The sequence below is a fragment of the Gopherus flavomarginatus genome, chromosome 25 (assembly GCF_025201925.1).
Source record: "Gopherus flavomarginatus isolate rGopFla2 chromosome 25, rGopFla2.mat.asm, whole genome shotgun sequence".
NCBI classification, from domain to species: domain Eukaryota; kingdom Metazoa; phylum Chordata; order Testudines; family Testudinidae; genus Gopherus; species Gopherus flavomarginatus.
The window spans coordinates 13,459,663-13,473,679 of NC_066641.1; the positions used below are offsets into that span (position 1 = coordinate 13,459,663).

A 14,017-nucleotide genomic window follows, 5' to 3' on the forward strand; every position below is an offset into this window, starting at 1 on the left:
TAATTAAGTTATATATTATAGACTTATAGAAAGAGACCTTCTAAAAATGTTAAATGTATTACTGGCATGCGAAACCTTAAATCAGAGTGAATAAATGAAGACTCGGCACAGCACTTCTGAAAGGTTGCCCACCTCTGTTGTAGAACAACCAAGTAAATATCAGTGCCAACTCAGCAAGCATGCAGTGTGGCAAATGATGAACCAGTTTTGTGCTCCTGTCTGGGAAGCTGGAAAGCTTTGCAGTCAGGCATTGGAGACTACTACCATTCACTCTAAATGACTTTGGGTCTGATACTGCAAGATATTAGCACTGTCTCTAGTGTGCTGAGTCTGCTTAATTCCTGTTGAACTCAATGGAAGTTGAGGGTGCTCATATCTTGCAGAAGATGCTCAGTATGTTGTAGGATAGGATCAGGCCTTTTACAATGGCACAGTTATGTTGTTGTCAGTATTCAGAGACTGAAGGTTTGTTGCTATTGGATGCGGATTGGATATGCATTTGCCACTTAACGGGGTATGGAGTAGAGGTTTATTTTTAGTTTGAGAATAAATGTGTTTGAACATACAGTGCATGAAAAGATTTTACATAACTTTCCATCTTGAGGGATCCTATATGTTTCTATTTGATCTCACTCCATTGACATACTTTTGACATACTTTATTCTCCACCCATGAACACCGGTTCCCTCTCACCATGTTTTTACCAAGAGTACTTTAATAGTCCTTTTCAGTTGGCCACAGCCATTGCTATTCATAATAATATCTATTCAGTATATCACAATAAACAGACAGAAGTAAAGCTTGCATAAATCAGATGATTTTATTAGACAGTAGAAACAGCAAAGATAGTAGTAAAAGAGAACTGGAAATGTAAGAACAGCTAACCCAGTTCATAAACGTATCACTAATAAGTGGCCCTATTCTATCTTGATCATTGTGTGGTCTAGAATTTCTTAGAAGTGAATATCTCAAAGCACTACTGTCTGTCTGTAATGGCACCCTTTGGTTCCTGCTTGTCTGGTGCTTTTATTCTTCGAGAGTAAGATAGTCCGAGTCTCTTCAGTAGTTCTTTCCATCAGCCACCTTGTCTTTTTTGCTGCTGCTTTGAGAGCCTGCAGTAAATAAGGAGGTAAAGAACAACGATTACACAGGTGAAAACAGCTTCAGCAGGTGGAGAGAAAAGTTTAGCTCCAACCTCCACTCTCAATCCTCCCTCTCAGAACTTTTCTTTGTAATATCATTGAATTTGAAGCATGTGTCACTTCCACAGTATTTTGCAAGATACTGTGGACGCAAGAACATTCACAGCAAATTCTCCTTAAATATGTGCATAATAATTCTGAACGGGTCAGTCTTGAATTTCTTCATAGTCCTCTCACCCATAGGAATAACTATGTGCTTGGCTGTGTATATAGGCATTTATTGTGCTTAGATACTTCCCCCCCACATACACCTTTAGTATCTTGCTGTGACTATATAAAGATCCCTAGCAAGGAGCTGTAATCTGTTAAAAATTTCTAACTAGACTGAATGGCATTCATTGTTTGAATTCTATCAGTCACAGGGAGTAATGTAGGGTTGCCAACGTTCTGATTTCCCTTTCCCTTCCCCCTGCCCTGCCCTGAGACCCCACCCCTGTTCCGTCCTGCTCTCAACTCACTCCAATGCCCATCCCTCCGTCACTCACTCTCCCCCCACCTTCACTTACTTGCTCATTTTCACCAGGCTGGGGCAGGGGGTTAGGGTGCAGGATGGGGTGAGAGCTCCAGCTGGGGTTGCAGGCTCTGGGGTGGGGCTGGGAATGAGGGATTTGGGGTATAGGAGGGGCTCCAGACTGGGGTGTGGGGGTTGGAGTGCAGGGGGTTGAGGGCTCTGACTAGGGGTGCGGGCTCCAGAGTGGGGCCAGAAATGAGGGGTTCAGGGTGCAGGAGGGGGATTCAGGCTAGGGAGTGGGTTGGAGTGTGGGGCTCCAGCTGGAGGTGCGGGCACTGGGGTGGGGCTGGGGATGAGGGTGGGGAAGGGGCATGGCAGGGGGCAGGGCAAGGTTGTTCGGTTTTGTGCAATTAGAAAGTTGGCAACCCTAGAGGGGGTGTGGGGTGAAGGCTTTAGGAGGGAATTTGGATGTAGGAGGGGACTCAAGGCTGGGCAGGGGGTTGGGGTGTGGGAGGGGGCGCATGCTCCAGGCAGCACTTACCTCAGGCGGGTCCCTGAAGCGGCCAGCAGGTGCCTGTGGCTCCTATGTACAGGGGTGGCCAGGGAGGCTTCACGCGCAGCCCTTGCCTGCAGGCGCTGCCTCTGCAGCTCCCATTGGCCACGGTTCCAGGCCAATGGAAGCTGCGGAGCCGGCTCTTGGGGCAGGGGCAGCATGCAGAGCCTCCTTGGCTGCTCCTGTGCCTAGGAGCCGCAGGGACAGTGGCGGACAATTCTGGGAGCCATGCGGAGTCAGGGCAGGCAGGGAGCCTGCCTTAGCCCCACTACACCTTTAACAGCCCAGTCAGCAGTACTGACCGGAGCCGCCAAGGTCCCTTTTTGACCAGGCGTTCCAGTTGAAGACTGGACCTGTGACATAGGCACCAAGATGGATACCACTCATCAATAGAGTCTTCTTTTTATAAAATAAAAAATACTCTGCCTTTTAAAGGTTCCCATAAAGAGAAATAATCCTTACCAGCAGTTCCATAAAGGGTCCAAAACATCCTGTGGCACAAAGAGAAAATAATTATAGCAAAGAACAATCACAAATATCAAGTGTTGGATGAGAGGCAGATATGAAAAAGTCAAATCTCTCTATCAGGCACCCTTTTCAGCATCAGGAAAGAGAGTTTATCTCCTTGCTGGCTCCTGTACTGACTCTTCTGCTCCTTAGCTCAGGGAAGAGGAAACCATAGAAAATATGTCAGAAAAGGACAGAAGTGGCAAAGAGGATTCTGGAACTAAGGAAATAAATTAAATACGAGAAATTTAAGAATCTGTCCAACCCCAAATGGTTTTTCATGTTCCAGAATATGAGGAATGTTTTCCCTTTGGTGCCACACATGAACTGAGAGAAGGCTATGGCATCATATCTGGGGTAAAGTTAGACTGCTGTTTGAAATTAGCTAGATAACTGGGTCTGCATTCAAATCCCTCCTTAAGATTCACTTCCACCATGATGCCTAAAAGAAAAGAACCAGCTGTGAATATTTGGAGATAATCTATTTAATTTATAAAACAACACTAACAACATTGTGTTATTAAGACATTGTGTAACTATGGTGTAGGCATTGCTGGAAACAAATAATAAATTAACTAGAAATAATTAATAAAAATAATAAATAATTAATGTAGATATATATAATGCAAACTATTAATTCCCATCTGCACAACATTGGTAGGATCATTGACATTTGCAGATTTGTCATGTATCCTGGAAATGTTGTCCACTGGACATTTTAGAGTCTGCGAGTGTATTTTAAACTGAACATACTGTGGTGCAGAGTTACCACAGATGTATCATGATAGTGTAATAACCCTCAAACGTCTTTTGCAGTGAGTATAGTTACGTACTAGGAGTCATGGCCTTCCAGCAGCTGGCGGTAAGTGGCAATCTCCTGCTCCAGACGGGTCTTGATGTCCATGAGTATCTTGTAGTCACTATTCTGCCGCTCCATATCAGCTCGAAGGTCGGTCAGCTGTGCCTCAAAGTTTCCAATCAGGTGCTGGATCTGTGCCAGCTGGGCACCATAGCGATTCTCAGTGTCTGCCAAGGTGCCTTCCAAGGCAGCTTTCTGAGAATAGAGAAGTTGGAAGAAAAAAATTCAAAGGCTGTCACCAAATACAGGATTGGTCTTTAGAAAGGGAACACCTTTGATTAGAGGTCACTTATCACTATATCTTTCCTAGCAGGGATTTATAAATTGCAAACCTTGGGAGAAATTGCCACATACCATGCTAAGCTGGGACTGAAGCTCTATCTCCAGGCTTTGGAGGGTGCGTCTCAGATCTGTGATTTCAGTCTTGCTGGTCTGCAGCTGTTCAGTATTGATGGCTACTTCTTGGTTCAGCTCTTCAATCTGAAGCAGGGAAAACATTTGAAAACTGGAGCAGTTTTCTGAAGATCATGAAAGGCTGTAGGAGCCCTTTTCTTACAAGAGGTTTGAAATTCTTTTCTTCTGTCTTGTATTGTTTTATTTTTTTTTACCTTGCTATTGAACCAAGTTTCAGCATCCTTCCTGTTCTTCTCAGCCATGACTTCATACTGGTCTCTCATGTCAGCCAGGACCTTGGTCAGATCAATACCTGGAGCAGAGTCAACCTCAACACTGACTTGGCCACCTGTTTGCCCACCCAGGGCTTTCATTTCCTATAGTAACATTGCAGAGAAAGACACAAGAAGGCACAAGCATTAGTGAAAGACGCTACTAATCTCTCTTGAATTCAGCCACTCTCCTCAAGGGCTAACCTCTGATTGACCATTCTCAAATATTTGCAGGTGGGAGGCTTTATTTACCCAATCTATAAAGAAGCTTTTTATATTCTATTAGAAAGCCCAACATAACTGAGAAATTTCAGATTCCCTCCTACATATCAGTCATCTTTTTCCTACTGCTATTTTCAAATGTATACTTTGGGTTCTTTACCTCCTCATGGTTCTTCTTTAGGTAAGCCAGCTCCTCCTTCAGACTTTCTATCTGCATCTCCAGGTCAGTTCTGGCCAGGGTCAGCTCATCCAGGACTCTTCGCAGGCCACTGATGTCAGCCTCAACACTCATGCGCAGCGCCTGCTCTGTTTCATACCTTCAAAAAAGCAGACAAAAACAGAACAACACCAAGAGTTATTAAAATCTAGAACAAGGGGCAAATAGTATTTATTACCATTTGTGTTTGACTTTGACTTAAGTTTTCTTCATCATATAACAAAGCCCTATATTTGTAATAATGAATCTATCCCAAATCTTTGCACATAGGTTTATATGAGCAGTATAACTTACGTGACATGTACAGCACTGCTCTAATTTAATGTATGGAATTTAATGATACACCTCTACCTCAATATAACACTGTCCTAGGGAGCCAAAAACTCTTACCGCTTTATAGGTGAAACCGTGTTATATTGAACTTGCTTTGATCCGCCGGAGTGCGCAGCCCTGCAACCCCCCAGAGCGCAGTTTTGCCACGTTATATCCGAATTCGTGTTATATCGTGTTGCGTTATATCAAGGTAGCGGTGTATTACTTTAATAGAGCAAGACATTGTGCCAGAAGGTGTTGTGTGATCTCCCCTCTACACTCTATACAGGTACCTTGTAGGATGCTATACTACAGTGTTTCTAATCCTTATAAAGCTCCTTAGATGGCTCTGCAGAGTCATTTTCAGCATCCTCATTATTGTAGCTATTATTAACTTTGTTGAATTGTGTCATGATTTTATAGACTGGTGTTTGCTAACATATAGGAGGAGGTCCACCCAACCCATTAAGGTTGGTTGATTGAGCCAGGTACATTGTGAAACCCATATTATATATTGGCGATATCCATTTTCAGACCATATTTTTATTGTCTAGTTTTAATGCATGGGCTTTAGTGACATTCCTTTTGCTTTTCCAAATAATAATAACATGAATATCTGCCTGCCTTTCAGTTAGGGTTGCCAACTTTCTAATCACACACCACCAAAAACCCCTGCCCCGCTCCTTCTCTGAGGCCCCACCCCCACTCGCTCCATCCCCCTTCCCCTCCATCACTCGCTGTCCCCCACCCTCACTCACTTTTTCTGGGCTGGGGCAGGGGATTGGGGTGCAGGAGGGAGGTGACAGCTCCAGCTGGGGGTCTGGGCTCTGGGTGGGGCCAGGGATTTGGGGTTTGGGAAAGGGCTCTGGGCAGGGGTTGGGGTGCGGGGAGGTAGGCTCTGGGCTGGGGGTGCAGGCTCTGAGTGGGGCCAGAAATTAGGGGTTCAGGGTGTGGAAGAGGGCTCTGGGCTAGGGCAGGGGATGAAGGGTTTGGGGTGCAGGAGGGGGCTGGGGCAGGGTGTTCGGGGGGGGTGCAGGCTCCGGGAGGGAGTTTGGGTGTTGGAGGGGACTCTGGGCTGGGGCAGGGGGGTTGAGGTGCAGGCTCCTGGCGGCACTTACCATAGCTCCCAGGAATCAGCTGCCAGGTTCCTGCAGCCTCTAGATGCATGGGTGGCCAGGGAGACTCTGCTAGCTGCTCTCATGCCCACAGGCGCCACCCCCACAGCTCCCATTGGTTATGGTTCCTGGCCAATGGGAACTGCGGAGCCGGCCCTCAGGGTGAGTGCAGTGCGCGGTGCCTTCCTGGCCATCCATGAGCCATGGGGCTGCAGGGACCTGGTGGCTGCTTCCGGGAGACATGGGGAGCTATGGCTGGCAGGGAGTCTGCCTTAGCCCTGGGCCCCCAATGCACCACTGACTGGACTTTTAATGACCCAGTTGTGGTGCTGACTGGAGCCACCAGGGTCCCTTTTTAACTGGGCATTCCAGTCCAAAACTGGACGCCTGGCAACCCGACTTTCAGTATGTATCTCCTTGCCTTAGAGGAATTTACTCACTTGGTTTTGAAGTCATCAGCAGCCAGCCTGGCATTATCAATCTGCAGAACAATCTTGGAGTTGTCAATAGTGGCAGCAAGAATCTGGAAAAAGCCAAGTGGCACAGCGTGAGTCACGGTCTAGGCTGAAATGACCGTATGCCTCCATTCATGCCTCCATTCCACTCCAAAGTAGGCCTGTCTCTCTTTGATCAAGGGCAGTAGGGTCTTCGGTTAACATACTGGACAAAATTAATCTCTGATGTAACTCCACTCAAGACTGTGAAGTTACACCAGGAATGGATTTGCCCCTTTCTTTGTGTGATCTGCCGTTATGGATCTACCCATCAGTTTCTGAGATGTAGCATGTAGATCAAGAAATGGCTCCTCCTCTGGGCAGGCTCACTGAATTCCACTGACATGGTCAGAGTTAACCCTACCCCAGGATTAAAGAGCCACAAGGAGACAGAGGTGCTGAGCAAAGGAAGTCTGCTGAGTCTTCCCGGCCAGAAATTCTGCTCAGGAGGCTTTTATCTGTGTTAGCCTGACCTGAGATTTGAGGGTTCATATTACTTTTATATAAATAAAAACAAATTATGCCTTTGTATATAACTCTATAATGGAACACAATATCATAATAATAATAATATATGAAAATTCTATATCACATTTCTATAGAATTTGAATGTATTGTATCTCCTAGCCTAATCATACAGCAGGTTCCCCGGCTCCAGAATGCTGAGTGAGTCCTGTAACACACCATGAAGAGAGAGTTCTGTTTACTTAAAACTTTTTCCCTGTGTACCTTACCTGACAAATGTACTTTTTTGGGCCACCTTATGTGGAGTTGGGAAGGAATTTTCCCCCAGGTCAGATTAGTGGGGACCTTGGCAGGGTTTCACCTTTCTCTGCGGTGTGTGGACGCAAGTCACTTGCCAGAATTATCTGGATATATGTCACTTTATCATTTCCCTTCCATTGCAGGGCCTTGGGCTTTGGCATCTCCAGTTCTGTGCCTGTGGCACATAATAGTCTGTTCTTTTGTGGGCTGTAATACTTTGCTGTAATTTCGATGGTTGAGTTTAGTGTGTGGATTTTGGGTGGTGGTGGTGGCCTGTGGTTTATGGAAGATCATACTAGTTGATCTGGTAGTCTCTTGTGGCCTTACATTCTATGACTATCAGAAATCAATAGGTCACCTGGAAAGCAGCAGAAGCTGTTGACTCTCATGAGTGGGGAATAAAGAGCAAGAGCCCAGGAGATTTCAAATGAGAGAATCTAATTCCAGCTCTTCTTTTTCGGAGGTTCACTTCCCAGATCAGTACAGTGTGAGTGAGGCAAGCCCAAGGGAAAGGAAACTATGTGGGTGGGGTCATGAACTCCACACTAAGCTCTGAAAAATAAACTTTAGGTTTTCTCATGAGACTGAGTGTGTACATAGTTCAATCAGCAATCGTGTTGTCTTCTAAGGCGTGTACCACACTTAAACAAACTGTTGTTGTGCATTAATGGATTTGCTGAGGCAGAATAAATCCTGTATTGTATGCACTTAATTTAGTTAATGTCGGCTTTTTCTTTTTTCATTAAGTAACATATTTGAACACTTCTTCAAAGTTCAAGCTCAGGAGGTGAAATAAAAAGGGTTAAAAAAATCTCAGTTTCATGTGTTAAAATTCTGAAGTGCTCCAGTTCACATTTGCAAACCCCTGTATTTGGTCAGTTCTTATTTTAACCGTAAATATCAACTCAGAGATAGTCATCTTTTCTGATAACTGTTAAAGCAGTGCACGTACTGGCTGTCCAGAGTCTTCAACAAAAGTGTATGATTGGTCAGTGACTGCAGAGATAGACAGATGCCTACAGTAGTTCGACAAGATTTAAATTGAAAGATGACTTTTTTTTTTTTTTTGGTATGCCAAATTCATTCCAAAAACAAATTGATACGACCTCGTTAACTTCAGTAGGAATTACGTTCACTTACATCAAGGCTAAATTTGGTACAATAATTGTGCAGAATTAATTGAGAAAAACGTAAAGACTTTACTAGTGTTTTCAGGGGCATTGAGCAAATGTATTTGTGGATTTGTGGGAGTTAGTGGAGCCCTCAAATCATTTCACCATTGACTATTAAAGGTGTCACTTGTGCACATTTTATTAGTTAACAATTTTAATAGCAGATACATTTCATACTGGGCATTGTCATTGTCCATCCCTTCTGATTCATTACATACTCACATCACCCTTCTGTTCTCCCATAATCCACCATTCCTTTTGGCTGATTTTCTATTGAGGCTTTTCTTTTAATTTCTTACTAAATTTCAGAAATGTAATTGAGGCTGAATTTGTCTTTCATTGTTACTGGAAACTACATAATAAAACATTTATCATTATTTACAGATAATAATGTTTTTCTTTCATCTGCTAATAATAGTCACATGATATATATGCTGTTTTAACAAATATTTGGGTCTATCCTTAGATGCTTTTTAATAAACTTTAACACCTACCTTGTCTCGAAGATCGTCAATAGTCTTGTAATATAGGCTATAGTCACGGGCTGGTCCTGGTCCTTGTTTCTGGTACCAGTCTCGGATTTTTACTTCTAGCTCAGAATTTGTCTCTTCCAGAGTACGTACTTTTTCCAGGTAGGTCGCCAGGCGGTCATTCAGGTTCTGCATAGTTGTCTTTTCATTTCCAGAAAGGAGGCCATCACCACCACCAAAGCTGCCACCAAAGCCACCGTACAAACCACCACCATATCCACCACCAAGGCCACCTCCTACCCCAGAAGAGACAAACCGAGCCGTAGAGACAGAAATACCCCTGCCACCAGATCCTCCATGGATACTTGGAGCCCTGAAGGAACCTACAGCCTGACCAAGTGAGGAACCACTAATATTACCTAACCCAGAAGAAGTTATTTGCTTCGAGCTGTAAGTGGACATGGTGAGTAGATAGCAAGGATCCAACTCTAAGCACAGTTCACACAGTTTGTGCTCTTGAAGCAGGAGTGAAAGATTCTTTCTCTGACCTGGTGTCTTTTATGCCTTTATGCCTGTGACAATGGGAGTTGTCCATAGAACATGATATGTAAACCCTGTGGAATTCAGCTGTAAGCCTTTTGCCAACACTGAAATTCTTCTTATTGGTCAGTCGATATGAAGTGGGCTGTGTTTCTTTGCCAAGTACTTTCAGACATACCAGATTTCTTTTTTTTCTCCCTTCTCTTCCTCTTCAGACAAAAGGTGTGATTCACAGTATGTGGCTCTTTGCTCAAAGAGATATTTGTGACTCTAGAATGCTAGTTTACTTATACTGAAACAAAAGACCCTTTAGCACACTCCCCTTCTGCACTGTACAGTGCCTCTATTCTGAAAACTGTCCTTAGGTAATTTCAGAAGAAGGATTATAATACATAGTAATGCTGTTAGTGGCTGCTAGGCTGTTAATAGAGCCTTGTATAGACGGAGCCCAGATGACAAACAGCACTGTGAGAAGAGAGCTTTGGAAAAATAAATTCCCACACTTACCCAACTTTTTCATTACTTCTCCTATAAAATTCTTCGTTCAAAGGAAAATTTCTCAAACGCTGGTTCTTTGCTCTCAGTTTCTTCTAGGAGTACCACAGGACAAAGTTTTTGATGGTAGGAAGGGCTTACATGAAAATATTTGTTTCTTTTCATAATATGACAGTCTCTTTCAGTGAGCCATGGTTTGATTTTTTCCCCCTAACCCTAATTCATAGAATCATAGAATTGTAAGTCTGGAAGGGGCCTTGAGAGGTCTCTAGTCCAGTCCCCTGCACTCCTGGCAGGACTAAGTATTATCTAGACCATCCCTGACAGGTGTTTGTGTAACCTGCTCTTAAAAATCTCCAATGATGGAGATTCCACCACCTCCCTAGGCAATTTATCCCACTGCTTAATCACCCTGACAGTTAGGAAGTTTTTCCTAATGTTTTTCAGCTAGTCCTTTAACCTTCACTCTCACAGCATTTCTGGGTTGAGCAGCAGAGTGACAGGTGCATGATTATAAACTCGTCCTTTCACTTAGCAAAGGGAATGACTGCCACTGAAAGCAGGGGAATAGGAGCAGGTGGAGCAGTATCCCTTACTCCTGTAGTCTTTGACATTAATGAAAACAATATTTCTAAAATGTGTAAAAATCCTTTATTTTCCAAGATGAATTGGCCAGAAAAGTCTTGCTGTTGGTGCTTCTGACTTATCTACAAGAACCCTTACAGCTGGGCCTATCTTTGTCCTTTGTTTGCTTCTCTTTCTTTAGTTGTTTCCCCTCAGCCCATCAAGAAATGTTACTTATAGAGTGGCAGGAGCAAAGCAGCCCACCAGCGTTTTACATTGCTGTAGAACAATCCTGTTAGTACCAGTGCAGGATGGGAGCAGCCCTTCCAAGAACAGAGGAGCATTGCACCATCTGGAAATACTTCCACTATGGACAACACTCCTCAGCACCCACCAGCAGCCCTGCGGATCAGGGCCTCCCCCTTCCCCCAGGGCCTTGGGCCTCACCGATCAGCTCCTCCTCCTCCCTTCCAGCGCCTCCCGCCCACTGTGGATCAGCTGTTCAGGACCACGTAGGAGGTGCTGGGCGAGGAGGAGCATGGGCAGGAAGAGGCAGGGGAGAGGGTGGAAAGAGGCGGGGTGGGGGGTGAGGAAGGGGCAGGGACTTAGGGGAAGGAGTGGAATGGGAGCAGGGCCTGTGGTGGAGCAGGGGCAAGAAGAGGTAGGGAAGGGATGGAGTGAGGGTAGGACTGGGGTGGATCAGGGATCGAGCACCCCCTGGCAACTAAGAAAGATGGTGCCTCTGCTCCTTGGGTACAATCCGAACAATACAAAAATAAGAAAATGAGAGCTAAGCCAAACAAGATACCAACTCCAACTCAGTGCCTGTGGATAATCCTCACGTACACAGTGAAATGCAGCAGGTGTTTAAAAGTGCCCAGCAGTGTTACATGCAACTTGTTCAAATAGCTCCTCTGACTGAAAACTTCAGGCCAAATTTACATAGAGAGAGTGTAAATATTCAAGTTGCAAAGTAGAAATTGCAGGTCACCTGGACCACCAAGTTTTTTTTTTCTTCCAAAAAGTTCTATGCACAGGCAGTGGCAGTGCAAGCTTTCCTCACATTGCTCTTTCAACCCTGCTATGAAAGTAACTCATCTGGGAGAGCAGAGTTTCCATGCTTCACATTTACTCAATGCTTGGCCTCTCTTCTGGGTCTTAAGGAAGCACTAAGATACTACCGTGCAATTAGAGCCAATTCTAATAGTATTTGTTATGCCCCCTAGGAACTGCACTGAGACCACCAATTCATTTAATAAAGACCATGATCAGACATCAGATGGTAATGATTTTTAGTCACCAGTTACAGGGGCAGCTCTAGGGATTTAGCCGCCCCAAGCACGACAGGCAGGCTGCCTTCAGAAGTCCGAAGCTGCGGGACCAGCGGACCCTCCGCAGGCAAGCAGCTGAAGGCAGCCTGCCTGCTGCCCTTGCGATGACCGGCAGAGCACCCCCTGCGGCTTGCCACCCCAAGCATGCACTTGGCCTGCTGGGACCTGGAGCTGCCCCTGACCAGTTAGTACCTATGACCAACAGATGAGGAACTCCATACTCCATTATTGTCCCATGTGTCATCTATACCATTAAAAAACTCTAGCAAAAAGAATTTTCTGTCTCAAGAGCTGGGCTCTTCAAAGTTTCACTATATTGATCAACAAGTTAGACTTGTTTAATGGTACCAGCAGTTCTGTGCACAATTTCTTCACCAAGTCTTGAGACTCAGTTTCCAGAGGACAGAAATTTGAATGAACAGATAAATAGCTTGCAGCTAGGAGCTACAGTCCAATTTAACAAAGGCTTGTATGCTAGCTGGGCTTATCTTCTTTCTTCTTGTTTCCTTGTATATGTCTTTTTTTAAACATGTCACAGGATAAATCACAGAGTGTAATCTATTGTTTTCAGGCATTGTTGTTTTCAAAGTTTGTGATTTGCACTTACATTTAATATGAGAAGTGTCCACTTCAGCGTCTGGGTTGTATAGTCCTGTTGGCAAATGTGTGACAAACATCAGACTACCCATCCTAAAAATGCCTACTATATCCTGGATAGAGCTGGCTGTTAATGGCCATTTCTGAGATATGGTGACGAGACAATTGAGGCACTCCCATATTTTGCCATGCTGTCTGTTTGAGAGATCCGTATTTCCAGCACAAGTTCCTTTAAACCTAAATGTGGGCACTCACTCTGCCTCTAATTCCTTTGTTTTAAAAGGCCAGAATATAAAAAAAGCAATGCAATATTTATTCCTTTCCAAAATATATTGTTATGCCAACATCACAGCAGAGTACTTTAGGTGACAAACATAGACACAAACCCATGGATTCTTTGTTTTCAAGTCTCCTTCACACTGTTAGAAGGTAAGTAGCCCTGAAGAATACCATAGGGATGACCTTTTGCCTCTTCATCATTACAAACCTCCCTCTCTATTTATCTACTTAAATGGCACAGTATCTGAGAGTTTCCATTTCCTCTTGAACTTTTTACTAGTCTAGGTTGTCTACTACCCTGGTATCATGCCATCCTGTCATTCATTAGAACTCACCACAATTTGTTGCACACATCATGGTGGACAATTTTGTCACATTGCTTTCAATCATGGATGTTTTAACCCCTGCTCCAAGTGAACATCAGAGGGAGCCGTGGAAGTTGGCAGCTCTAATTTTAGACCTCCATGATATCAAATAATGTGGACTTTCAATTGGAATTAATTGCCTAACTACTGTTTTCTCCTTGGAAAGGTTGCTAAGTGACATATCACAATCTCTTGTAATGTATCATATGGTTATTGGGGAGTGAAGTGGTGTCACCACTACTGGTCTTTAGCTCTTCTATGCAAATATTCTACAATGGAGGAGGGGTCTAAAATAAAACAAGGTGGATGTAATGAACATTAAAGCAGAAGCCACATCTTGGAGTGCTTTGTAAGAACTGGCTTCCAGCAAACTATGCTGATAAGTGGTGTGAGAAAGAGGCTCTCCATTCCCAGTCCTCTGCTTGGGAATTTTTTTTTTGTATGTGAATTTAGTGCTTATAAAGTGGTGAACTGAGAGGACTGATTCATAAATTCATTCATAAATTCACAGTTTCAGGCCAAAAGAGTCCAATAAATGATCTAGTCTGACCTTCTGAATAACACAGGCCATTAAATTTCACCCTCTTACCCTGTATTGAGCCCAGAGCTATACTTATCCAGGTCATCCCACTTGCTGTTTTTGAATATTGGCATGACAACAGCACTCTTCCAGTCTTCTGGCATTTCCCCTGTATTCCAAGATTTATTAAAAAATTAACAACAGTGAACCAGAGAGATCCTCAGCCAAATCCTGCAGACTCTTAGGTGAATATTATATGGGCCTGCTGATGTAGATATCAATTAACATCTTCCTCTGTTACTACTGGACTGGAAAGTACATC

At 44.1% G+C, this 14,017-nt stretch overlaps 1 protein-coding gene across 1 annotated transcript; it reads right to left on the minus strand.

Annotated features, from left to right (window-relative positions):
• Positions 1-795: 795 nt before the first annotated feature.
• On the minus strand, positions 796-9,604 carry LOC127040713 (keratin, type I cytoskeletal 19-like). The gene is made up of 8 exons (XM_050935239.1): positions 9,029-9,604; positions 6,544-6,626; positions 4,620-4,776; positions 4,181-4,342; positions 3,927-4,052; positions 3,547-3,767; positions 2,669-2,697; positions 796-1,112 (listed from the first exon to the last, which is right to left on the minus strand). Coding segments are annotated over exons 1-7 (1,188 nt in total). The 5' UTR covers positions 9,467-9,604; the 3' UTR covers positions 796-1,112; positions 2,669-2,696.
• Between the last annotated feature and the right edge of the window lie 4,413 nt (positions 9,605-14,017).

What these genes read in the sequence shown, in the direction of transcription:
- LOC127040713 (XM_050935239.1), bottom strand. Translation starts at nt 9,466, where the DNA reads ATGTCCACTTACAGCTCGAAGCAAATAACTTCTTCTGGGTTAGGTAAT. An exon ending in TTGACGATCTTCGAGACAAG is followed by an intron (nt 6,627 to 9,028) that starts GTAGGTGTTAAA and finishes GGCTTTTTCCAG; the next exon opens with ATTCTTGCTGCCACTATTGA. An exon ending in TAAAGAAGAACCATGAGGAG is followed by an intron (nt 4,343 to 4,619) that starts GTAAAGAACCCA and finishes ATGTTACTATAG; the next exon opens with GAAATGAAAGCCCTGGGTGG.